The sequence below is a fragment of the Adiantum capillus-veneris genome, chromosome 30 (assembly GCF_014529385.1).
Source record: "Adiantum capillus-veneris isolate H3 chromosome 30, ASM1452938v2, whole genome shotgun sequence".
Taxonomy (NCBI): Eukaryota; Viridiplantae; Streptophyta; class Polypodiopsida; order Polypodiales; family Pteridaceae; genus Adiantum; species Adiantum capillus-veneris.
This window is the reverse complement of record NC_140960.1, coordinates 76,999,848-77,027,588: the sequence shown is the minus strand read 5'-3', so window position 1 is coordinate 77,027,588 and position 27,741 is coordinate 76,999,848. Positions and strand designations below refer to the sequence as shown.

Sequence of the window (27,741 nt, the reverse complement as noted above, 5' to 3'; positions counted from 1 at the left end):
AAAGGTTTTCTGTTGTTATTGGAATCAAAAGTTCTTTGACATAAACTCTACCATATTCTTCACATAGACATTATTGCATTGTGAGCTCATCAAGTCCTTGATTACATATTGTTCACTGTCTCAATCGCCATCTAAGCAGATTCCACAAGCAGATTCCACTTTTTCAAACTGAACAAAACCACTCCGACTAGAAGCTTGACTAAAATCTTAACTGGAAGGACCTTAATACTTAACTGCAAATAACACTGAGGATAGAAACAATTAGAGGAGGAGTGACTGGACTATAGAAGTTCCCGATAATACCCAATTACCAGGACTTAGTGGAGAATAGATATCTTAGAGAAAAGGCGGAAACTTACAGACATAGCAGAAACAGAGACAGTAACAGAACATCCATTCTGGTGGAAAGCTAGTGGGGAGGAGAGCAGAAACTGAGACAGTAACAGAACACCCGTTCTGATGGAAAGATAGTGGGGAGGAGAGAGATGGGCCATAGAACCTACAGATGGCGGAATAGTTGCAGACCCTTTACTCATAGGAGTAATAGCACTTGATTCTGGAGCCATTTACCAGTGGCAAAGGAACGCCTTCCAAAGTGACTAACTGGACAGCCCCCTGTGGCAAAATCAGTTGTACTCTAAGGGCCCTTGCCAGGCTGGAACCAGCTTCTTTGCTTTTTTCAAATATTTTGCCTGATAGAGTAGCACTAGTGTGCCTTGCGTTATTTTCGGCTTTCTGAGGTGGCGATCATGCCACGCTTTGCGACGAAGTTGCTTCGCTTGCAGAGCATGTGAAGCTAAACAGCGGCTTTCATCCAATAAGGTGAGACGGGATATAGAAGCAGATTCCATGCCCCAACTTGCACGCAGACTGCCCACCCTAGGGGATCCGGAGTTGAACTCAAATGGAGCTATGGCTTCCAAAACGAAAGCGAGTTGAAAAGGCGTCTGATTCGTTGTTGCTTTGAAAGATGTGCGGTATGACCAAAGAGTCCCGTGCACAGCCTGAGCCCACGATGCTGGATGGAGATGACATGCTTTCAGCAGGAGGGCGATCAGAACCTTGTTGTTGCTCTCGGCCTGCCCATTGCCTCTAGGGTAATAAGAGCACGACTTGCGGTGAAAAATCTTGTAATTGGCTAGCAAAGTTGAGATCATGTCATTGACAAAATGACTGCCCCTATAACTGGTGATCTCTAAAGGACATCCAAATCTGCATAAAATATTTTCATATAAAAATTTGGCTACTGTATTGCCAGTGCAATCCACTGTCGCTAGTACCTCTGCCCACTTTGTTGCATAGTCTGTAGCCACTAGCAGATATTTGCGATTACCTGGTTGAGCCGGGGGATATATTGGGCCCACAAAGTCCAAGCCCCATCTCTCAAAAGGTAGCCACGCCATCGAGACCTACATAGGACAGTTGGATTGCTTACTTGGCTTCGACCTGCAGCGCTGGCACACATCACAAACCTTCGAATATGCTATTGCATCCCTAAAAACGTAGGGCCACCATAGACCACTCTGTAGAATCTTCTGGGCGGTGATGTGACCAGGGTAATGGTCACCAGTGGGACCATTGTGGGCATCCTCCAGAATATGCTCCATCTCATGAGGCGAGACACAACGCTTCAGAACACCATCTGGTCTCGATTTGTAGAGCTGGCCCCCAATCAGAGTGAAAGGCCTGGACTTCAACAGCAATCTCCTCTTCTGCAGTGGAGATGCCTTCTCTGGGTACAGCCCAGTAGATAGAAAATATAAGACCTCGCCGTACCATTCTGGTGTTGTATCTATTTTAAAAAGACTGCTATCTGGAAAGTCATCCGCAATCCCGGTAGCTTCTTCACCTGTGTGAATGCGAGAGAGGTGGTCAGCCATTACATGATGCTTACCAGGACGGAGTACCACTTCAAAATCAAACTCTTGGAATAGGAGGAGCCATCGCCATACTCGACTTGCGACCTGTGGCTTATTAAGCAGATAGCGCAAGGCATGGTGATCAGTAATAATTGTGAAGTGGACCCCTAGTAAATAGTGACGAAATCTTTGTAGAGCATACACTATAGCCAAACCTTCCCTCTTTGTGGTGCTATAGTTGCGCTCTGCTTTGGTGAGCAGGCAACTTGCATAATGTACAGGGAGATCCAAGTTGAACTCTTTGCTAGGCTGAGTCAGCACAGCACCCACAACCAGCAGACTGGCATCTGTATGCACATGAAAAGGTAGGGCCCAATCCGGGGCATCTAGAATAGGCGCTTCAGTAAGGCGTTTTTTGAGGTATGCAAAAGCTTCAGCCTCGGGTGTCGACCACTGGAAGGGAACAGCAGCACTGGTGAGCCGGGTCAATGGTTGAGCAGCACTAGACCACCTGGTCTGGACCAGGACGAGGAAGGACTAGACCAGGACGAGGACTGGGTGGACCAGGGCGAGAGAGAACCAGACCAGCAAGGCGAGAGACTAGACCAGGTAGATTAAGCTGTCAAGTGTGAAACTGGACCAGACCAACAGGCTACACAGGCGAAGCGAGGAAACCAGCTACTCAACAGAGTGAGACTTCAGTTGAGGTCCCACCGTGATCGCCAAAATGAGAGCACCTGTAGCGCGGATAATGTGTCGAGCTCTCTACAGTGTGGGTGCCCCTCAGTGCAATGTGCGTGACAATCTCTCTCAACAGATGGAAACTCACTCAAACAGAATGAAACACAGAAACAATGGATAACAACAGAACAACAGAGACACAATAGTGGACCAGAACATGTGGACTCGACTATCTCAAAGAACCATGTACAGACTCTGGCGTGGCAGCACACTCAGCTCTAGCCCAGGACTCACAGGTACAAATGGGGTGTCGAGGCTCAGATGTGTAGGGATGGTGAAGCAGATCTCTCTGCATAGGCTCGCTCTAGACGACTACGTACAAGATACTCGAACTGGCCCAAAACGACTACTCATATGTACAACCATAAAGAGCCACCAACGGCTCATAAATGTCGAGTCGGCTAAGTCTATCTCCAAACTGAGTGGTGGTGGTGACCTGGCCACGATGTCCACTAGACCACCGTAGGTACCCTACCACTTGTCACTCCCAGCCCGTCCAGTGTGAACCAGACCAACTGTAGCTAACTGTCCAACTGTCTGCCTGTCGTGTGAAGTGACACTCTAGCCCTGCTACATGTGTGTGTGTGGGTCCTACTTTATTTTAATCCTTTATGTCAATTGGGCCCCATCTGACAGGATCCCATAAGTTGGTAGGACTTCTTCTGTTGCTTGTTCTTCTTAGGGTTTAGGCCCTTCGGCCGTGATCTGCAAGTTGGCTCCATTCTTCAGGGCTTGACATGTCAACAATTTCCCCCCTTCTTGAAAGAATGTAATCGTGCGCAATTACAGCATATCTGGCAAACAACTCAAGTTAGCTCAAAAATTTCCGAGGGACATTCCGAGGTACAATCAGTTTGCTATTTTTATTGTTAAGGAGTTGGCTTCTCCTGTCTGCTCTTTTGATCGAGGAGTTGGCTTCTCCTTTCGGCTCTTTTGATCAAGGAGTTGGCTTCTCCTTTCGTCCAATTCGGAACTCTTCATATGTTGGCGTAGTAAAATTAGCCATCACACCCAGACCGCACTAATCTTCCACAGGTGTCTTGATGCACTAAAATTACATACCCAAGCAATCTCATCCAGTTAGGAATATTCAGTAGTTGGCACATCACAATGCAACACAAATGCTCACATATGCATGTTACAAAACAGAAAAACATAAAGCCGTCGATGAACACTCCCCCCACAAATAACCATCCAGGTCCGGGCCATGAGCTGTTCAACAACTCCCTCATCACTCCTCCCGCAAATAACCTAAAAAGATCCGGGCCATGAGTTATAGAGGCCTTTTACAACCAAACGTCCCCCCAGACCGTAGTCTGCGTATTTTGGAGGTGCTGAGAGTAACCACTGCTCAGACTTCTTAATACTCTCCACGTAAATAACCATGCAGTCCTGGGCCATGAGTAACAACAACAATACTCCCCCCGTAATAAGGCAGGCAGTAAGCAGGTGGGAATTCGTTGCGTTTGGAAAGCATTCACTGGAATAGGGTGTTCTCTCTTACCCTGGTTGATCGTTCGCCTTGTCAAGCCTACTTCCTCTTTGGTCATGGCATACGCACGGTGGATAATGTGGTGGATTCATCTGGGAATTTGCTTACTCTCTCTCAAGCTGCAGCACACTTTGGGTTGGCCCTGCATTACCGTCAGGTTTGGAGCCTGCTTCAGCATATGCTGGCTGTTTTCCTTCCCATTCCGTCCCTCTCCAGTGGATGCCGTATGCAGGATTGGAATTTATGGTACAATCCTTTGGATGTGATTCTGCCCACCATATCTATGCTTCTCTTATGCGGACTCTTGGTCGGCTGATCATTGTAATGCGCTCTAGGCTTTACACAGATCTGATCCATGGTGGAGGCAGGCTCTTACTGCAATCTGGAAGTCTCACTTGCCTCTTAAGGAGCGTCTATTTCTTTGCCGTTGTTTACTAGGATTTGTTCCGGTTGGAACTCTCCTTGCGGCACGTCACATTAGCTCCTCTCGTTGTGCCAGTTATTCTGCTGCTGATGAGACTGTCAGACATCTGCTTTGGGATTGTCACTGCACCAGGGCTTTCCTTCGCCGCGTTTCTACTTGTATGCACCTTTGATTTCCCTCAGTAGTTTTCCACAAACGATTCTGCCTTTTTGGCATTCTTCCGACTTCCCTCCAACGATTTGCCATCTTCTTCGCATGGGTCAGATTTTGGTCGCTATGGTCCTTGTGGCACCATCGCAATCTCCGCATGTTTCACCGCCATGAGGTAAATCCTTTTCCATCGTTCAAGATTTCGTTGAGGCAATCGTTACATTTTGTCTTTGACATTGGGGACATATCCCTGGAAATCTTGCAACTCTTCTATGTTTGCTTTTAACGCTTTCGCATCACAGAATACTTTTGTGTTCCTCCCTTTGTATCTGGTCTTTTTGGTGGGTTTTCCTCGCTTTGAGGTTTCCCACAGGTAAATTAATTAAAACAGATTTACTATTTAAAAAAAAGTGTGTGCGCGTGCGCATGCGCGCACGCCTTTAGGGTAGCAAACTTGCAAAGCTGAAATTCCGCATCTGTTTAAGTTTCAACATGTCTCTACCATGCAAGGAGTCAAGAGAATGAAATACCATCCAACTTTCAGGATGCGCTGAGTGTTTTTTTCTCTTATGCTCATGTAAAGCAAGCACATCTTTTGTTCTGTTTTTGTCGTTTGGCATCCGCATAATTGTACATCTTGCATGATCTTTGAGAGTAAGTGCACTTTAGATCACTCTCAAGTCATCGCCAACTCAAGAGAAAGTGCGTAAAATATGCTGAGTTTTTCTGTCTCTTGTACGTATGTAAAGCAAGCGTATCTTTTGTTCTGTTTTTGTCTTTTGGCATCCACATAATTGAACATCTTGCATGATCTTTGAGAGTAAGTGCACTTTAGATCACTCTCAAGTCATCCCCAACTCAAGAGAAATTGCGTGAAAAGAACAGACTCAAGTTCTTCTTACCTGATTTTTTTATTTTATTTCGAAAGCTTCTCTTTCTACTAAAAGCTCCTTCCTGCATGATTAAAAAAACATCCAATAGAGTGTTCAGCAATTAAATATTCAAAACCTTTAATTCCAAGGAACAACTAGAACATCCAGTGTCTTTAAGATGTAAAAGGAGTTTCAACTTTCCATAGCCAGAACAAGCATAGAAACTAACAATGGTCAACCTACTCTAGATAGTAAGAGCAAACAAAAAAAAGATGGAGATTAAAAAAAAGTTGAGATCCTAACCAAAATGATAATTTCAAGTCGACTAAGGCGAAAGAGTAGAAGAACCAAAGCCAAAAGTTTACGAGATAAAAAGGAGGCAAAGAACAAAAGGCCATAGTGTCAAACACACACACACACACACACACACAGAGAGAGAGAGAGATGAAATGTTATATTAACGTCTTCAAAAGGCCAAAATGAGAGAGAGAGAGAGAGAGAGAGAGAGAGAGAGAGGGGGGTGATTTGAGCACGCCCACTACTGCAGCCTGCTACAGTCGCACCAGCTCCTCCTCACCATCCCCCCCCCCCCCCCCCCCCCCCCCCCCCCCCCCCCCCAAACCCCCTCTCCTCTCGCCATCGTTGCCCCCCCCCCCCCCCCCCCCCCGGCCCACCTCCTCTCTCCCTGGCTCTTGTTCACTTATGGCAAGGGCATCGCCTTCCACATCGCCTCAATGTTTGGTCTCACCTACGCTCCATTCTCGTTCGCCATTGTAGCAGTAGACACAAATGGAGGATTCTGCTCTGCCACAAAGGGGCTCGACAGAAGCCCCCTCGCCCGACTCCGCGGAACCCACTATTTGACTTGCTTTTCGCCGACAGAGCAAGCGAGCTTAGAGGCAGCGGTGGCGCGCCTTCAGGCCACCTCTGTTATCTGCAAGATTCTCAGCACCAGACCAAGCAGAGGGGAGGTGCGTGATCTCCTCCAAGCCCCCCTTTTAGCAGAGGTGGGCAAGATCATTGACGTTCAGCTTCTCGGCGCGGCTACTAGCAGATAGAGTTTGAGACTCCCGAGATGGCGTCCAAGGTCATTGGGATGAACCCCCTGGCCATCCGAACAGTTAGAGATCATTTAGGGTAGTGGCGCCATGGATTCGATACGGCTATCGATGTTCTAGTAGAGGAGGTAAGACCTTCCCATCTCAGTCTGCTTCCCAGGCCAGAGGAGAGAGTACCTCCAGCTCATTACCAAGATTGGTTCAGAGATTGGGACCGTCTAGGAGAGCCCTTACACAGCAGCCTCTATAGCTACCAAGGCCGCTGGCATACCTACAATATGCGTTCTCGTTTGCGACACCCACACCCTCCCGAAGGTTGTTTTACTACCTCGGGTGAGTGGTGGTTGGCTCCACCAGATTGTGGAGTATTAGGGCCTCCCAAATCAGTGCTTCATTTGTCGACACATGGGCTATCTAGCAAAGGCCTGTCCACGGAGGAGGCCCCGACCTTCGGCACAGACTCAGCCACAGTAAACACACATAGGGAGCTTCGGCAAGTTCCTTATCCGAGCATGCTGGTCCCAGACAGAGAAGGGCTGGCAGCAGGTCCGTGGATGATGTCGTCAGGGACCACCACGCCAATTCGGCCCCCCTGGTGGTCATCCTACATCAGGCCAGCAGAAGTGGATTCCCACAAGGAACCGTTTCAACCCCTACAGTAGGACGACGCCCCAATTCTACCCTCCACCTCAGCTTCACCACTGACAGCCCCTAGCCCCTAGGCCCTACACTGGCGGCTTGCTTCAAAGTCCATGTACTGTTTCTTGCAACTAGAGAAATAGAGGCCCTGGACATGGCGATCGGTTTCTCTTTTCCTCTCTGTGGCAGGGACCAGTCGGAGTGGACTCTGGAATCCGTGATGGACTCGCTTCAAACTCAAACTTTTGAGTTCTCTCACTACACGAGAGACTTGGGGGTTACAGATTTGGTACGGACTTTGTGGCCGTTGGCCAAGTTCTCGGTGACACGTCCAGACACAGCAGGATGTAGACACATTGTGGTACACTTTTTTGCTAACACGCAGAGCCCACCATGCTATGTATATATACATGAGGACTCTTGGACAGAGGAGGTAGCCAACGGATGGCATGCTCTACTTGGGCCTAGGTTGCACAGTCTTTACAGTCACGCCTATCTCGGGGTCGCTCGGATACGGGTTACAGATTTGGTACAGACTTTGTGGCCGTTGGCCAAGTTCTCGGTGACACCTCTAGACACAGCAGGATGTAGACACATTGTGGTGAACTTTTTTGCTGACACGCAAAGCCCACCATGCTATGTATATATACATGAGGACTCTTGGACAGAGGAGGTAGCCAACGGACAACACTCTCTTCTTGGGCCTGGGTTGGACAGTCTTTACAGTCGCGCCTATCTCAGGGTCGCTTGGATACGGCCTGAGAGATAGCGAGGTTGGCTGCTACTGCTGTTACCAGGAGGTGTATTTTTCCTGTTACCTTCCGTAAATAAGTACTAGATATTTTTATTTATTTTTATTTTTACTTGTTTTCCCCGGAACCCTTGAAAAGGTGCAAGTGGACATTGCATGGCCAGTGTGAAACGGCTGCGGCCGAATAGGTTTCTCATGGCGGGAGTCTGGTTCGGTCAGTCTGGGACTGGTCGGGCCAGTTAGCACTGAATTCTGATGAGTATGGAAGCCTGTGTGCCCCAAATGAAGTCTGGGCCACTCGGAAAGTCACTTGTAACTTTATAAGTCAGTGGGAACTAGAGAATTAACTCAAAAGGGGCAAACTCGACACATGGCGGCTCCTAGTGAAGTTTTCCACTTCCATCAGCAAGAGGGGACGCCCAATTTGAGAGAGGAGGCTGATTTTTGAACATAAGTGACCTACAGTGTGTGTGTGAGTAGTGGGTGCAGGTCTACAGCTTTAATAGAAAGCTTGCCTTCTCCTCTGTCTCATGTAGCGCGATGATTTGCTCTCATGCATCTCTCTCTCCCCTTTGGCGCATATGGTAATGCCCCACTAGTTGGGCTACTCAGTTGAACATGTATAGTTCTCGGGGTTTATGCGTGTTCACCAAGGCAAGAGCCTTCTGAACAGAAACCGGATTACCTAATTGCTAATCCCCCACAGGAACCCACAGTTCCATCGCGAAAGATTGCGAGTTCGGAGAGTTTTCTCGCGTGAAAACTCGTCCAATTCACAGGGGAATTGTCCCATTGCGTGCGGGAGCCCTTGGGACACGCGTAGGCATGTTCGCTCCGCTAAAAACGATCCGAAACAGCGAATTACAGCCTGCTGTGTTTTTCTGCGGGTTTAGGGTTTCGCACCAAAACTACAAGGGAACACCGGGAGAGCCTCGTGAGAGCCTTGGGATGCGTGTACAGGCTTTTGGGCACTCGGCAATGAAAAACAGGGAATTACAGCCTGCTGAATTTCTGTGACAGCTCACCAAAAAGCTTCCAGATAGCGAGGGAATCCATCCTAGACAGGTGTTTTTGACCTACAGGTGTTTTTGCGCCGTTATGCTGCCAATATCAGGTCAAAAACCTGCATTTTCAGCCCTCGCCAGGTTTGGACAGCTTTGTGAAAGCTTGTGCTACGTGGTCAGATCGTCTACCTTAATTTGAGTAAAGTCTTTGGGGCCTACAGGGTGTCGGTCTCGTGTGCGCAGTGACATTCTAGTCGCTAGACGCAACTCTGTTCTCTTCCCTTCTCAGTGCTCTGTGTAAAGTCAACAGGTGATTGAAATAGTACCGCCCTCTACGTTGTACAGGCCGGTTATATGGTTCCATCGACAGGATAGTCACTTTTTCTTCAAAAAGTGCAGCGTGGATTGTTGTCGGTGAAAGCAACACAGAGCTTGTCGATATGGCAGAGAAGAGAGACCAAGTACCTGAAGAGGGATCTTCCTCACATGGCACGGAGAAAGTTCCTTCAACTCTTCAAGAAGAGGACAGGTTGTTTAGAACTCAACTGCGTTGCTGCATGGACATGTTTCAGCAGTTGGCTAACAACCCGAGGATGCAGGAGTTCTTACAAGCTCCAACACAGGGTTTTCAGCCTCCTACATAGGGCACGACTGAGCCGTTGCAAGAAAAGGAGATTTCCAATGCGCAGAGGACTCATGATGCTCAAGGGAAAGCCCATGTGGTTGAGCAACTAGCCGTGTCCAATGATCCAAAGCAACTTGCTTTAGCTGGCCAGGAACCGTTTGTGAATGGTCAAGGGAGTAATGAACACGCTATGCGTCAGACACTTCCATTACCTAATACTTATCCTGGTTATTTTGGAGGTGGTTCAGTGTTTCAAGCTATGGCTGGACCTTCCACAGGTTATATGCCACGGAGTGTGTTCGGGACAATGCAAACAGGCATGGGTAACCCTATGTACGGGAACATGGGTGTCCAACCAGGTTTTCAGGGTACCTATGGCCAGTTTCGAGTGCCTGGAACACAATTTGGTATGGCTGGTTTTTCGCAGCCATACGTACCAAATGCAGATACCACAGGTAAAATAGTTGATGCGAGTGCTGGAATGAACAATCATGAAGCACCCCTGTTATTACAGGCACCTATTTATGATAATGTGGCTCTTTTGAGTCAGCTTAAGGATTACAAGGAAGGTGGGCAGGGAGTGAAGTTTGAAACTTTCAGAGGAACTGAGGATCAACTGAAGGTTTTGACCTTCATACAGCAGTTCGATGCAGCTTATGCTGGAGGAAACTTCACGGAATCTTCAAAGATACGCAAGGCTGCCACTTTCTTGAAAGGGAATGCGCTTCAATGGTGGACCGCATTGTTGAACCAGGTCAAGCCCCAACAACGTGGGTCCAATTCAAACAGCTTTTTGCACCTGCATGGTTGACAAACACTTTTGAAGTGGATGTGATGACAGAATGGCACGAGTTGCATGCTAAATAGTGTGCGAATCTGGAAGAGTACAATAAACAGTTTTGGCCTGCACTATTGCCAATCACCTCTTACAGGTTTGTGCCATTGTCAGAACAAATTGAGAAGTATTGTTGCGGATTGCCCAAGAAAATCAGGGACTACTGCACAAAGACTACTGTCATGAATATGTTTCAGTTGATAGAGAATGCAAGAGTGGCCAGCAATCTATCGAAGGGAGATTCCGATGGATTTAACAGCCACAAGAAAGGGTCCCAAGGCAAACAGTTTTCAGCCAAGGGCAATGTTGCAACAAAGCCTTCTGAGCCTCTCACAAAGAAGCCCTCCACTGAATAAGGTGATACGTCCAAGAAGCAGTCTAAGTCTTCTTCGGGACGAGGACAAGGACAAAAAAGGCATTTTTCTAGCAAAACTTTTGAAGAACGGAAAGCTCTTAGGGAGGCCAAGAAATGCTACATTTGTGAACAGGAAGGACATTTTGCAAATGAATGCCCACAGAAGAAGTCACAGGATAAGGATGACAAGTCGGACCATAAAGGGAAGAAGCCAAAGCCAAGTGCAGGACTTGTTCCAGATTTGGTCGGAGACCAACCAAACACAGATGCCACGGAGCTGTGCAGAGCTTGGGGCAAAGTTAGAGACCAGACAGTGCTGGTTTTCTTTGATCCAGGAGCCTGTGCAAATTTCATATCACCAGAATTGACATCAAAGTTGGGCATTCGTGCAGAGGAGATGGGTATAACAGGGCAAGCACGTTTGGCATGCCCAAGTCATTCAGAGCCGATTACTCCCATTTTGGGGAAGCTTCGTCTGCACATTCAGAGCTATGTGGATGCGGAAGAATTTCATATTATGCCACTTGAGGGCTGTGATGTGTTACTGGGTATCCCATCGTGTTACGGGTTGCATGCTATGGTGGATACTTACAACAAAAAGATTACCCTTTTACATAGAGGAAAGACTCATGTCCTTGATGTAAAGCTTAAAGGCGAGTCTGTTCCAGTTGTTTCTGCTTCTGCTATTTCATCTGTAATAAAGAATCATCTTTCTGCGTACTTGATCTTTGCAAAAAAAGTACCCAGTTGTATCTAATTTGTCTACCTTAGATAAAGACAGGTCAACTTTTTTGAGTGGTTTAAGTGATTGTTTTTCGGACTCTTTGCCAGGGGAGTTATCTCCTGAGAGACCTGAGGATCATACTATAGATCTTGTGCCAGGTTCTAGTCCACCGAATAGACCACCATACAGGGTTAGTGCAGCCCAGCAGAAAGAGATTATGAGTCAGGTCAACGAGCTTTTAGAGAAGGGGCTGATTCAGCCCAATTCATCCCCTTTTTGTTCGCCTGTACTCTTAGTGCAGAAGAAGGATAGTGCAGAAGAAGGATGGTTCATGGCGCATGTGCATTGACTATCGCGCCTTGAATAAGAATACTATCAAGAACAGGTTCCCCATACCGAGGATAGATGACATTCTTGATCGGCTTGAGGGAGCGTCATTGTTTACAAGAATAGACCTAAAGAGTGGGTACCATCAGATACGCATTAAGCCAGAAGATGTCCATAAGACTGCGTTCAGGACAACATTTGGTCTCTATGAGTTTCTTGTCATGCCATTTGGTCTCACAAATGCTCCTGCCACGTTTAATAGAATGATGGACAGAATTTTTAGACCGCATAAACTTCGTGGGTACCTTCTTTGATGACATGATTGTCTATTCGAAGTCTGAAGAGGAGCATAGGGATCACTTGACTGCAGTTTTCAATGAGTTACGTAAGAACAGGCTACTCATTAATGCGAAGAAGAGTGAATTCTTTTTGCAAGAAATTCACTTCCTTGGGCACATTGTTTCAAAGGATGGGGTATGCATGGATCCCGCTAAAGTGGAAGCAATTAGATCATGGCCAGACTTGAAGTCCGTACATGACATTCGAAGCTTTCTAGGCTTATGTTCCTACTACAGGAGGTTCATCCGAAATTTTGCTGAGATTGCTTCTCCACTCCATGCACTACAAGGAAAAGGAGTTACTTTCAAGTGGACAACCAAGGAAATTTTAGCGTTCAAACCCTTGCAAGAGAAGCTAACTTCAGATCCGGTAATCATTTTGCCAGATCTTTCAAAACCTTTTGTGGTTCAGTGTGATGCGTGTGGCCATAGTCTTGGTGCAGTTCTAATGCAGAATGGCCGAGTAGTCGCATATGAGAGCAGAATTCTTTTGAAGACAGAGAGAAACTTGCAAGTCTATGAGAAAGAATTGCTGGCAGTAATTCATGCTCTCACTAGTTGGAAACACTATCTGCTAGGGCCTGATTTTGTTGTCCAAACGGATCATCAAACCTTGCGATATTTTCTCACACAGACGAAGTTGTCTGAGAAGCACATGCAATGGGCAAACATCTTGTCAATGTTCCATTTTCAGATTGTGCATGTGCAAGAGAAAAAGAACGTGGTGGCTGATGCGTTGTCACGAAAGCCCCAAATTTCAACAGTGTCAATTCCGTACCATTGTGAACTAGACGAAATGAAGACACAATATGCTGAAGATTCAGATTTTGCAAGGATCTATGACCAGCTTGTTGATGGCCAACATCATGAGCACTATATGCTTAAGAATGACTCTCTCATGATGCATGGAAAATTATGCGTTACTAAACAGTTACGGCCAAAGATTTTGATGGAAAGTCATGCTCCACCTTATGCTGGGCATCGTGGAATTGATGCGACAATGAAAGGGGTTGAGGCATTCTTCTATTGGCCAGCTTTGCGTCAAGATGTTGACACATTTGTAAGATCATGCTTAGTATGCCAAAAAGTCAAATTTGACAGACAAAAGCAACCGGGATTGTTGCAGCCATTGCCGATCCCAGATAGGCCATGGGAAAGCATAGCAATGGACTTTATCTTTGATCTTCCAAGGACGCAAACAGGCAATGATGGGATTTGGACTATCATTTGTAGGTTCAGTAAGCAGGCCCATTTCATTCCTGTGAGGAAGAAGATAAAGCCAGAACACATGGTCAAGATATTTATGAGCAATATCTTTAAATACCACGGGATGCCTCAGTCAATTGTCAGTGACAGGGATCCACGTATGACGAGTCTTTTCTGGAAGGCATTGTTTGAGAACATGGGCACTACGCTAAAGTTCTCTTCTTCCTTTCATCCGCAAACTGATGGACAGTCAGAAGAGGCAAATTCTACTGTTCTGGACCTGCTCAAATGTTATGTGTCAGAGCACAAGGCAACTTGGGAACACTATCTTCCATTGGTTGGATATGCTTACAATAACACTGTGCATACGTCAACAGGTAAGGCACCATTTGAGATAGTGGAAGGAGGAAAGAAGGTCCCGCCCATTTTGCAGACTAAGGACAAGATTTTTGAGGCAGACAAGTATGTGCAAGATATGGATGAAACATACAGGAAGATAAAGATTGCTCTTGAGAAGACTCACGCTAAGCAAAAGAAAGCTGTTGATCGTCACCGTCGTGAACTTGTATTTTCACTTGGTGATTGGGTGCTTTTGCGCTTTGAAAAGGCCAGGTTAAAGAAAAGGAAAGGCAAGGAACGCTTGTTTCCTAAGCTCAGTATGCGATATTATGGTCCTTTTCAGATTTCAAAAAAGATCAGCAATGTAGCTTACTGGTTAAAGCTACCAGAAGGCTGGAAAATACATAACGCTTTTCATGTCAGCCTTCTAAGACCCTTTGTTGGTAATGTGCCAGAGAATATGCTTGATGAGGAACAACCCGAAGTGGAAGAATTGGATGAAATCCTTGTTCCTGAACAGATATTGGCACATAAAGAAAGAAAGGTTAGAAGAAAGGTTGCAAGACGCTATTTGGTGAAGTTCAAGAACTATCCATCGTTGGATGCCAAATGGATGGAAGAGTCTGAATTGGTTGATTCACCTCAGCTATTGCAATTGTATCTTGAAGCCTTTCAGATGGAACCCACAGTGACTTGATGTAGCCTTTTTGGAGCAAGACAAGAGCATGGTTCATGATGCTCAAGAGAGTAGTTAAGCAATTGTATCTACTCTTTCCATACAAAATTTAGCTAGAGAAGTTTGTGCTTCAGAGTACACATCCTGGATTCCCATCATAGAATATATGTGATATCAGGAGATACTGCATGTATTATTGGCATGCAAGCGAGATCGCTTGCAGTATTTCAAGGAAGGGGTGTGTCACCAGGAGGTGTATTTTTCCTGTTGCCTTCCGTAAATAAGTACTAGATATTTTTATTTTTACTTGTTTTCCTCGGAACCCTTGAAAAGGTGCAAGTGGACATTGCATGGCCAGTGTGAAACGGCTGCGGCCGAATAGGTTTCTCACAGCGGGAGTCTGGGTCGGTCAGTCTAGGACTGGTCGGGCCGGTTAGCACTGAATTCTAATGAGTATGGAAGCCTGTGTACGCCAAATGAAACCTGGGCCACTCGGAAAGTCACTTACAACTTTATAAATCAGTGGGAACTAGAGAATTAACTCAAAAGGGGCAAACTCGACACATGGCGGCTCCTGGTGCAATTTTCCACTTCCATCATCAAGAGGGGGCGCCTAATTTGAGAGAGGAGGCTGATTTAACTCATAAGTGACCTACAATGTGTGTGTGAGTAGTGGGTGCAGGTCTACAGCTTTAATGGAAAGCTTGCCTTCTCCTCTGTCTCATGTAGCGCCCATTTTGCAGACTAAGGACAAGATTTTTGAGGCAGACAAGTATGTGCAAGATATGGATGAAACATACAGGAAGATAAAGATTGCTCTTGAGAAGACTCAGGCTAAGCAAAAGAAAGCTGCTGATCGTCACCGTCGTGAACTTGTATTTTCACTTGGTGATTGGGTGCTTTTGCGCTTTGAAAAGGCCAGGTTAAAGAAAAGGAAAGGCAAGGAACGCTTGTTTCCTAAGCTCAGTATGCGATATTATGGTCCTTTTCAGATTTCAGAAAAGATCAGCGATGTAGCTTACAGGTTAAAGCTACCAGAAGGCTGGAAAATACATAATCCTTTTCATGTCAGCCTTCTAAGACCCTTTGTTGGTGATGTGCCAGAGAATATGCTTGATGAGGAACAACCCGAAGTGGAAGAATTGGATGAAATCCTTGTTCCTGAACAAATATTGGCTCATAAAGAAAGAAAGGTTAAAGGAAAGGCTGCAAGACGCTATTTGGTGAAGTTCAAGAACTATCCATCGTTGGATGCCAAATGGATGGAAGAGTCTGAATTGGTTGTTCACCTCAGCTATTGCAATTGTATCTTGAAGCCTTTCAGATGGAACCCACAGTGTCTTGATGTAGCCTTTTCTGGAGCAAGGCAAGAGCATGGTTCATAATGCTCAAGAGAGTAGTCAAGCTATACAGAATATAGCTAGAGACGTTTGTGCTTGAGACTACACTAGAAGACTTCTATGCTTGATATATGTGTCGTAGCCAGGTTGGTGCGATTGTTTACTCATCCAACGCTACATTTCCGGAACTATGTATATCTTGGATTCCCATCATCGAATATATGTGATATCAGGAGAGACTGCATGTATTATTGGCATGCAAGCGAGGTCGCTTGCAGTATTTCAAGGGTGCGGTGTGTCACCAGGAAGTGTATTTTTCCTGTTGCCTTTCGTAAATAAGTACTAGATATTTTTATTTATTTTTATTTTTACTTGTTTTCCCCAGAACCCTTGAAAAGGTGCAAGTGGACATTGCATGGCCAGTGTGAAACGGCTACGGCCGAATAGGTTTCTCACAGCGGGAGTCTGGGTCGGTCAGTTTGGGACTGGTTGAGCTAGTTAGCACTGAATTCTGATGAGTATGGAAGCCTGTGTGCACCAAATGAAGTCTGGGCCACTCGGAAAGTCACTTATAACTTTATTAGTCAGTGGGAACTAGAGAATTAACTCAAAAGGGGCAAACTGGACACATGGCAGCTCCTGGTGAAGTTTTCCACTTCCATCAGCAAGAGGGGGCGCCCAATTTGAGAGCGGAGGTTGATTTTTGAATATAAGTGACCTACAGTGTGTGTGTGAGTAGTGGGTGCAGGTCTACAGCTTTAATAGAAAGCTTGCCTTCTCCTCTGTCTCATGTAGCGCGATGATTTGCTCTCGTGCATCTCTCTCTCCCCTTTGGCACATATGGTAATGCCCCACTAGTTGGGCTACTCAGTTGAACATGTATAGTTCTGGGGGTTTATGCGTGTTTGCCAAGGCAAGAGCCTTCTGAACAGGAACCGGATTAGCTAATTGCTAATCCCCCACAGGAACCCACAGTTCCATCGCGAAAGATTGCGAGTTCGGAGAGTTTTCACGCGAGAAAACTCGTCCAATTCACAGGGGAACTGTCCCATTGCGTGCAGGAGCCCTTGGGACATCCGTAGGCGTGTTCGCTCCGCTAAAAACGATCCGAAACAGAGAATTACAGCTTGCTGTGTTTTTCTGCAGGTTTAGGGTTTCGCACCTAAATTGCAAGGGAACACCGGAGGAGCCTCGTGAGAGCCTTGGGATGCGTGTACAGGCTTTTGGGCACCTGGCAGTGAAAAACAGGGAATTACAGCCCGCTGAATTTCTGTGACAGCTCACCAGAAAGCTTCCAAATAGCGAGGGAATCCATCCTAGACAGGTGTTTTTGACCTACAGGGGTTTTTGCGCCGTTATGCTTCCAAAATCAGGTCGAAAACCTGCGTTTTCAGCCCTCGCCAGGTTTGGACAGCTTTGTGAAAGCTTGTGCTAAGTGGTCGAATCGTCTACCTTAATTTGAATAAAGAGATACCGAAAGGGGCGCCAGTCTTTGGGGCCTACAGGGTGTCGGTCTCGTGTACGCAATGACATTCTAGTCGCTGGACGCAATTGTGTTCTCTTCCCTTCTCCGTGCTCTGTGTAAAGTTAACAGGTGATTGAAATAGTACCGGCCTCTACAACGTAGAGGCCGGTTATAACTGCAGCATCGGTTTTCTCACTGACTCAATGAGGATTGTCTCACGGAATGTGCAGGGATTAGGAGGACCCCAGTTTCAACGCCAACAGAGTCGGTTTCATCAGGACCTTCAGCGATGCCTTGTGGGTGGTGAGATTGATGTTCTTATGCTTCCGGAGCATCATCTATGTGAGAGCTGCATTAGACGATGTATTCAGATTTTGCATGGTCGCTATAAGACATTTTGGTCAACTGCATTTGGACCTAGTGGTATCCACGGAGTATTATGCATGACTATTGCAGACTTATGGCAGTAGGTCATTCTGGGCAAAGCTATTATTGTGCCAGGCAGGGCTTAGTGGATTACAATGCAGGTTCAGGGTTGCCTCATGGGCTTCCTTAACATATATGCACCGAATGTGACAAGTGCACGAGCAGAGTTTTGGTCTCATATTGTAGATCCTGCCGCATGAAGAGCAATGGTGTGTTGGGAGAGATTTCAACATGCTAGAGGACCCCTCTAACAGGATTGGAGGTAGCCATGCTACTATACACGAGGCTTCAACCAGTTAGGGAGACCCGACAAGTCAGTTATTATAAAGCGCGAGGATATGCATGCAGTTGATACTACCTCCTACCGTGATTTGTTGTCAGTTGAGCCTCAGTCAGAGCGTCAGAATGCATACAGAGAGCAGGTTTGGGCACAGATGCCTTGCCTTGTTACTGAAGATATGTCATGTGACACATCCCGACCCTATGTGTCCGTGGACAAGCTACACCATAGCAGAGTTCCCGTCAGTTCAGTCAGTTTAGATTAGCAGTGATCTGGCACTTTTGTGAGTCTATTTGTAGACCGTGAATGCCCAGTCACTTAGCATAGATGCATATCTTCCGGTTGCACACAGCATGATCATCGGAATTCCCATCAGAATCCATTAGCATCAGTTAAGGGAATTTTCCAGTGCATATAGCCTATTTTCCCATTTATTGGTTATTTTCACTTATTATTTTTAAGTGACTTTCCAACAAAAGTAGGTACGGCAATTTTGCTAAGTTCATATATAAGCAAACCCAAGTAAGCACTTTCTGGCAGAAGAGGCAGCAGGAGCTTCCCGCTCAACAGGCAACTTCTCAGCAGTACCCCCCTCAGCACCCCCAGCAGTAAGCATCGCCATCAAGTTCCCACCTCTGGCGTTTCCCCCCTTGTAGTCATCGCCCTAAAGTCCCCTTTCTAGCGATAGTTACCTTCCAGATCAGCCCCAAAGGCCTAGCGTTTTGGGATCTCAGCCCTCAGCAAAAACGCCAGCAGCAGATCAGCCTATCAACGTTTTCAGCGTTTCTAGCAGGTGCTGTCCAGCGATTTTTCAGCCAAGACAATCAACCCAAAAACGCAGCCTAAGAGCAGTGACACCAACGTTTTTCCTCAGCACATCAGCCCCGAATAAACCAGTCATTTTCAGCCATGAAAACAGCCAGAACCAGTCATTTTCAGCCACGAAGAAGACCATGAAAATCAGCATATAAAAGTTCACAGATTTCAGCCATCGAGTCGTCGTCGTCATCATCGGCATAGTCCCATTGCATCAGTCCATTGCGTTCGCATTGTACACCTTTGTGCAATCAAAGTAGACCACTCTCGCCGACAAGAGTGGAGCCTTCGGAGGAGGGTTTTACAACCTCTCGGGTGTCGTATCTCTTTTCTCTCCTTCTCTCACTCTCATTCACTTGCACGCACAATATCCACTCACTTTGTTCGTGATCATACCACTCTCCATAAGGACGGAAGGCTCTATCCTTCCCTAAGAACTAAAAGGAACCTTGACCAATAAAGATCACTAATCTTGAGAAAATATAACATTCATTCCGCTGCACCTTACATTGGTATCAGAGCTTTGGAAATGTTCTGCATTACTCAAGGAAAGAACCACAAGAATTTTTTTGCTTGTTGCGATCGCACGAACCCAAGTTTACTTGGGCGTGGCGATTCCTAATCGTGTTTTGTTGAAGAGTGACAGGAATCCCAAGAAAGAAGGGCTTGTCCAGCCTCCCCTTGTGTCTCTTTTCACTCATTGAGAGCGGACCGTGCACTTAGCGGCCGGCCAATCGACGTGAAGTGGAAAAAAGCAACCTTGGTGTGAGCGCAAGGCCGCCAAGGGGTGCGCCCGCAGAAAAGGGTAGAACTCGGGTGAAGAGAAGATCCTTCTCCAACGTGATTTGCAAGCGAAAGGAAACCTCAAGAACCTGAAGAACCCAAGACCCTCAAGACTCAAGAACCTCAAGAACCCAAGATTCTCAGGAATCAAGGACCTCAAGAACCCAAGTTCCTCACGAGCTTAAGAACCCAAGATTATAGTGCATGGTCGTCACCCGAAGCGGAATGGATAATTCACATACAGGTGATGAGCATGAGAGAGGCGACGAAGACTCTTTCCCACCCGAAGATGATTTCTTCAACCCTCCCCCTTCGCCATCTACTCCACCAAGTCCACCAAAGTTCAAACCCTATGGAGGAAATGGTCAAGCAGATGATGGCCATGATGGATAGACAAGAAGCAAGTCGCCTTGCTCAGGACCGTGAGCGCGACAAGACCGTGAACGCGACGACAGAATTGCAAGAATGGCCGCAGACCAAGAAGCCAAGGACCGAGAGCACGACGAAAGAAACGCAAGATATGCCGCACAAGAAGAAGAAAATCCCATTGCTTTAGAACGAGAGCACGAGGCAAGAAAAGAAAGAAAAGAAATAAGGAAGGAGCAGGGTGGTCTCGTACGGTCACGTACGTTTTGTCCACATACAAAGACGTAAGGTACTCATCGAACTAGAAAATTTTATGTCGTACAACATGGTTACATACGTTCAAAAATAAAAACATGCAACTCTCAAGCCCAGATTTTACACTTCAGCCAATTAGACAATTGATTATCACATTGGACAAGAAGGCAACGTGCAAGAACCAAGTGCCGACACTCAAGAGTCGAGAATCAAGACAATGAGACACAATGGGCATGAATCGTGATTCGCATTGCATATGTCATAAATCAAAAAGCTAAGTTAAGGTTTGATAATCCAGATGATACAAAAAAGTAGGCCTTTTAAGCCTCAATCGTGCAAAAAGTGGAACTAGGGGCAAAAGAGATATGAGAGACACTAAAGTCTAAGAGCTTCCTCTACAATATGAGAGAGAGAGAGAGAGAGAGAGAGAGAGAGAGAGAGAGAGAGAGGAGCCTAATGGAATCCAAGGTGAAGGACTAAAGCAATGAGAGAGAGAGAGAGAGAGAGAGAGAGAAGGAGAGAGAGGAGCCTAACGGAATCCAAGGTTGAAGGATCAAGGTCCAAAGCAATGAGAGAGAGAGAGAGAGGAGGCTCAAGGCATGTGGGAGGTGAGGGGGGGATCCTAGGCTAGGTGGGAGGGATCCTATGACAAAAGACAACCCAAAAACCTTCCAAAAAAAATGCAACCAAAAATTCTCAAAATGGTGGTCAAACTGACAGTTGACTAGTCAAACGAACTAAAAAAGCCACCGGACGGATCGGACGCCTTGACCGGACGGGACGCCACAGGACGCCTCGTTCCGTCCCATGGACGAGAACAACCCTGGGAAGGAGGAAGCGGCAGCACGAGCCGCAGCTTTGGAGGCCGAGCGTAAAGCTCGACGAGAGCTACGCACTCAAGAATTGCTTGCCCAAGTCTTAGCCTCGAAGACTGAACCACCCAAAGATCGTGGGGGTTCGTCAAGTGGCGCAAGCCACGACGCAGATTCCAACCATCCAGCTACAGAAAAGTTGACTTTCAGTAAGTATGACGGTAAGATGGATGCTACAGTTATTCATTCTTGGTTGCATCAATTTAATGCTTATTTTGCGACAACTAAGAAGACAGAAAATAGCAAAGTTCTGACGGCAGCCATGTACCTTGCCGGTGATGCCATCAATTGGTACCACGCATGGCAAGAGGCACAACTAGCCGCGCACCTAGAGGCAGCCGACGATTTCACGCCTCTCTTTTAGTTGGGTTGATTTCCAAGACAAGCTCAAGGCACGGTTTATGCCACCTCAGTACATCGCACGATTGAAGGACGATTGGCACCCTCTCAAACAAAATGGTATGCCAGTCATGTCTTTTTCTAATCGTGTTTTGCAGCTAGGTACCCAATTACGCATGTCGGATGATGAACGCAAAGAGGCTTTTCTCTTTGGATTGGACGAGTATATCAAGTACGATGTCGAGGTACTTGATCCAATCAATCTCAACAAGGCGGTAGCGATTGCTCTCGCACATGAGATGAAGCACAACAAGGGAAAGCCTAAGGAGAACAAGACTTCCATAAGTCCCTCGCAGACTTCTCAGAACCCTCCAAACGGTAAGAATGGTAAGAATGATAACTCTTCTAACCAATCTTCCAACAGTCTCTCATCAAAGAATTCTTCCAATGAATCTAAGGGTAAGGCTAACATAACTGCTAAACCTAAGCTTACTCCAGATGAAAAGGTAGCACAAGGAATTGTAGGAGGTTACATCACGTCGGAAGAACAAAGCACGTATTCTAAGGAAGGTCGTTGTTTTCATTGTCACATTAAGGGTCATATAAAAAGAACATGTCCTAAGCTTGAATCGAATGAATCTAAAGAACCCACTACATCTGTCAATGCAATGAATGATAACACGGGTGTGCCCAAAGTTTCTCAGGACCCTCCCATTGATGATTCTCTCATTAAATATTATGGTCGTACGTCGGGGCACCGTTTTGTCATATTATTTCACCCAAGTAGTATGCATGATGTGATCAGTCCCTCTCTTGTTGAGAGAGCCCGCCTCGAAGTTAGTCTGAGATCTCCTATCGAGGTCTCTGGCATCGTCCCGGTATGGACGCTCTCATCACGAAGGAATGCCTTGATGTGTTATTTGCAATTCAACAGACTGCCTTCACTAGAAGATTTATTGTTTCTCCTCTCTCAAGATGTGATATGATTTTAGGCATGAAATGGTTTCGTGAAATAAACCCTCTCGTTGATTGGAAGGCTAGCTCTTTAACTCTCAATGCCAAAAGTGATTCTCCTACTGTCTTTCATGGAGTGCACACCGCTTCTTCTCCATCTCTCATTGCTAATATGCAGGACAAGGTTGAAAGGATTCGAGATAAGGAGACTCTCTCAGTCTCTTTTTCTCCACAGCATGACACACAGAACTTGCATGATTATGAGAAGCATGATGGTTTGAATGATAATGATTTGCATGATGATTTGGATGAAAAAGACAAGCATGATGAATTGCATGAAGATGATGTGATTGTTCACAAGGATGATGTGTTAGTGGATGCTTTTTCTAGCGAAGCTAACCTCGTTGCAGATTCCATCAATCACGAAGGATCGATCTTGGCTCTGGAGCCTAGGTCCCAAGAACCCCTTCAAGAAGAACCGATCTTGGCTCTCGAGCCTTGGTCAAAAGCACCCTCACACGAAGTATTATGTGTTCGCATGATTGATACGCACGCATTGTTCGAGTGTTTCATTCGTAAAGGTTTCCTGTATTTTAGTCAGCATCGTTATGAGATCCCTTTTCCTAGGCATGACATATTGTATGTTGAGCACGTTTCTTTCATGGATGAGCACGAATGTATGCGGATTGTTCATGAAAAGCTGAAAGGTTTGTATGTAAGGAAGACACATTCCATGTCTCTTCCTTGGCATGACACAGTTTCCGAAAGATCACATGATAGTATGAGCACCAAGCATGGGCATTTCCATTGTGATTTGCCATAGTTGATTGATTTCGATCAAACAGAAAAGATTCGAGCGCATTGTTTGCATTTGTTTGATGAACGGGTTGTCACTCCGTCTCTATGTTCATCTACATTGCATACACAGTCTTTAGAGAAGACAATATTTTTTTCCTTCACTTTACATGGAATGGGTATGTTCAAGGTTTTGTGTTGGAGATGGTTTCAGGAATTTTCAGCCATGGAGATTCTTGAAGACGAAGGAAGCACGACTCTAGACGAAGTTGAAGCATTAAAGGAGCCACATAAGACTTTGAGTCGCTTTCGGCGCGGCCCAAAGAAGCAAGCCTTGCACACCTTTATGAAGTTCAAGTACCGCACGACCCACACATCAGAGTGGGCCGGCAAAGAGTCCCTTCCAGGATTCCGGATGCTGTTGGCGATCTCCCTCGACGCCATACAGTTTGATACCAGTACCTCACTTTGAAAAGGAGGGGATGTCACGTGACACATCCCAACCCTATGTGTCCGTGGACAAGCTACACCACAGCAAGGTTCCCTTCAGTTCAGTCAGTTTAGATTAGCAGTGATCTAGCACTTTTGTGAGTCTATTCGTAGACCGTGCATGCCCAGTCACTTAGCATAGATGCATATCCTCCGGTTGCACACAGCATGATCATCGGAATTCCCATCAGAATCCATTAGCATCAGTTAAGGGAATTTTCCAGTGCATTTAGCCTATTTTCCCATTTATTGGTTATTTTCACTTATTACTTTTAAGTGACTTTCCAACAAAAGTAGGTAGGGCAATTTTGCTAAGTTAATATATAAGCAAACCCAAGTTAGCACTTTCTAGCAGAAGAGGCAGCAGGAGCTTCCCGCTCAACAGGCAACTTCTCAGCAGTACCCCCCTCGGCAATCCCAGCAGTAAGCATCGCCATCAAGTTCCCACCTCTGGCGTTTCCCCTCTTGTAGTCATCGCCCTAAAGTCCCCTTTCTAGCGATAGTTACCTTGCAAATCAGCCCCAAAGGCCTAGCGTTTTGGGATCTCAGCCCTCAGCAAAAACGCCAGCAGCATCAGATCAGCCTATCAGCGTTTTCAGCGTTTCTAGCAGGTGCTGTCCAGCGTTTTTTCAGCCAAGACAATCAACCCAAAAACGCAGCCTAAGAGCAGGTACACCAGCGTTTTTCCTTTAGCACATCAGCGCCGAATAAACCAGTCATTTTCAGCCATGAAACAGCCAAAACAATCATTTTCAGCCACGAAGAAGACCATGAAAATCAGCATATAAAAGTTCACAGATTTCAGTCATCGAGTCGTCGTCGTCGTCACCCTCGTCGTCATCGGCATAGTCCCATTGCATCAGTCCATTGCGTTCGCATTGTACACCTTTGTGCAATCAAAGTAGACCACTCTCGCCGACGAGAGTGGGGCCTTCGGAGGAGGGTTTTACAACCTCTCGGGTGTCGTATCTCTTTTCTCTCCTTCTCTCAGTCTCATTCACTTGCACGCACAATATCCACTCACTTTGTTCGTGATCATACCACTCTCCATAAGGACGGAAGGCTCTATCCTTCCCTAAGAACTAAAAAGAACCTTGAGCAATAAAGATCACTAATCTTGAGAAAATACAACATTCATTCCCCTGCACCTTACAAGATATGCGTCAAAGACTAGAGCTTCCCCTCTAGCTAGAGGAGCTCCTAAGGCCCTAAGAGCACTTCCTTGAGGTAGTTGTTGTCACGTGACATATCCAACCCTATGTGTCAGTGGACAAGCTACAGCATGATCAGGGTTCAGTCAATCGAGTCAATCTAGATTCAGAAGTGATCTGGCACTTTTGTGAGTGTATTCGTAGACCGTGCATGCCCAGTCACTTAGTGTAGATGCATATCCTCTGGTTGCACACAGCATGATCATAAGCATTCCCATTAGAATCCATCAAAATCCTTCAAGGGAATTTTCCAGTGCATTTAGCCTATTTTACCTATTTTTGGCATTTTTCACTTATTAATTTAAGTGACTTTCCAACAAAAGTAGGTAGGGTAATTTTGCTAAGAAAATATATAAGCAAACCAAAGCTAGCACTAAATCGCAGAAGAGGCAACAGGAGCCAAGCTCAGCAGGCAACTTCTCAACAAGACCTTGGTGGTTTTCCCTCCAAGCAAAGACCCCATTGCATAGCGTTTCCTCCAGCAAGATTCCATCGCCATCCACAAGCATTGCCTGGCGTTTTTGGCATCAGCAGGTCCTCGCCGCAGTTAAACCATCAGATAGCGTATTTGCAGAGCACCCTCAGCCTGGCGTTTTACATCAGATCTACATCACCAACAGAACCCAACACCTAGCGTTTTTGAAAAGACCAACAAGCTGGCGTTTTTGGTTTCATCTTTAGCCTTGCAGATCCAGCATATGCAATGATTTGCAGCCCTAAAAGTCCATCAAGATCAACCCTAAGATGAGTAGCAGATTCAGCCCGGATAGACCCTTGATTTTCAACCAAAAGACACCTCAGTTTTCAGCCCTAAACCTGCAGATTTTGAGGGACAAAGACCCACAGAAAACAGCCAAAATCGGCGTTTTTTGGCTCAGCCGCAGATTTCAACCCATAGCGTTTTTATATAAAAGTAGAAAGATTGCAGATTTCAGCCCTTAGGTCGGTCTCATCGTCACCGTTGTCATCGCCGACATAGCCTAGACTTGCCTCAATCCCATGCATTCCATTTGTACCAGATTGTGCAATCATAATCAGACCACTCTCGCCGACGAGAGTGGGGCCTTTGGAGGAGGGTTTTAACGTCTCTGGTGTGGTATCTCTCTTCTCTCTCTAGAGACAAAGTGCCAAACCATTCATCAAACACATGCAAATAATGAGATCCAATATTGCTCTTTTGATCTAGAGCAATGAACTTTGGCAATTCACAACGGAAATGCCCATGCTTGGTGCTCATACTTTCATGTGCTCTTTCTACAAATGTGTCATGCCAAGGAAGAGACGGGAAAGGTGACTTCCTTGAATGCATACTTTTCAGCTTTTCATGAACAATCCGCATACATCCGTGCTCATTCATGAGTGAAACGTGCTCGACGTACAATATTTCATGCCTAGGAAAAGGGATCACATAAAGACGTTGACTAGAATACAGGAAACGATCACGAATGAAACACTCGAACAATGCGTGCGTATCAATCATGCGAACACATAATACTTCCTGTGAGGGTTCTTTGGACCTAGGCTCGAAAGTCAAGATCGAGAGTCAAGATCGATCCTTCGTGATTGATCGAATCTGCAACGAGGTTAGCTTCGCTAGAAAAAGCATCAACTAACACATCATCCTTGTGAGCAATCACATCTTCTTCATGCAACTCATCATGCTTTTGAGAAATCACATCTTGATCATGCAAATCATCATGCTTGTCTTTATCATCCAAATCATCATGCTCATTATTGTCAATCAAATCATCATGCTGCTCACAATCATGCAAATCCAGTGTGTCATGCTTTGGAGAAAAAGAGACTGAGAGAGTCTCCTTCTCATCAATCCGTTCAATCTTGTCCTGCATATTAGCAATGAGAGATGGAGAATGAACAATGTCCTCTCCATGAATGACAATGGGAGAATCACTTTTGGCATTAAGAGTGAAAGTGTTAGCCTCCCAATCAATGAGAGGGTTAGCATCACGAAACCATCAAATGCCCAAAATCATCTCACATCTTGAGAGAGGAGAAACAACAAATCTTCTAGTGAAGGAAGCTTGTTGAATTGCAAATAACACATCAAGGCACTCCTCCGTGATGAGAGCGTCCATATCGAGAACAAAGCCAGAGACCTCGATAGGAGATCTCTGACTAACTTCTAGGCGGGCTCTCTAAACAAGAGAGGGACTGATCACATCATGCATACTACCAGGGTCAAACAATATGACAAAACGTTGCCTCGTCATATGACCATAACATTTAATGAGAGCATCATCAATGGGAGGGTCATGAGAAACTTGGGGCACAATCGTGTTATCATTAATTGCATTGACAAAGGAAGTGGGTTCTGTGGATTCTTTAGATTCATTGGATTCAAGCTTAGGACATGTTCTTTTTATGTGACCCTTAATGTGACAATAAAAACAACGACCTTCCTTAGAATAAGTGCTTTGCTCTTCCGACGTGATGTATCCTCCTACAATTCCTTGTGCTACTCTTTCATCTGGAGTCAGCTTAGGTTTAGCAATTGTGTTAGCCTTACCCTTAGATTCATTGGAAGAATTCTTTTCTGAGAGACTGTTGGAAGATTGGTTAGAAGAGTTACCATTCTTACCGTTCTGAGGGTTTGAGAAGTCTGCGAGGTACCTGTGGACGTCTTGTTCTCCTTAGGCTTTCCCTTGTTGTGCTTCATCCCCTGTGCGAGAGCAATCGCTACCGCCTTGTTGAGATCGATTGGATCGAAGACTTCTACATCAAACGTGATATAGTCGTTTAACCCAAAAAGGAATGCCTCTTTGCGTTCATCATCCGACTTGCGTAATTGCGCAACCAAGAATGAATAACCGTAGCATCCATCTTACCATCATACTTACTAAAAGTCAACTTCTCTGTGACTGGATGGTTGGAATCCGCATCGTGGCTTGCGCCACTTGAGGAACTCCCACAATCT

The 27,741-nt window shown here is 45.8% G+C and overlaps 1 protein-coding gene across 1 annotated transcript in view; it reads right to left on the bottom strand.

Annotated features, from left to right (window-relative positions):
* The window catches only part of EMB3108 (DEA(D/H)-box RNA helicase family protein), a 163,673-nt gene that overhangs the window by 30,782 nt on the left and 105,150 nt on the right, over positions 1-27,741 (bottom strand). Inside the window, exon 10 of the mRNA XM_086507086.1 lies at positions 5,569-5,620. Coding sequence (XP_086363212.1) covers positions 5,569-5,620 — 52 coding nt within the window. The remainder of the gene's footprint in view (positions 1-5,568; positions 5,621-27,741) is intronic.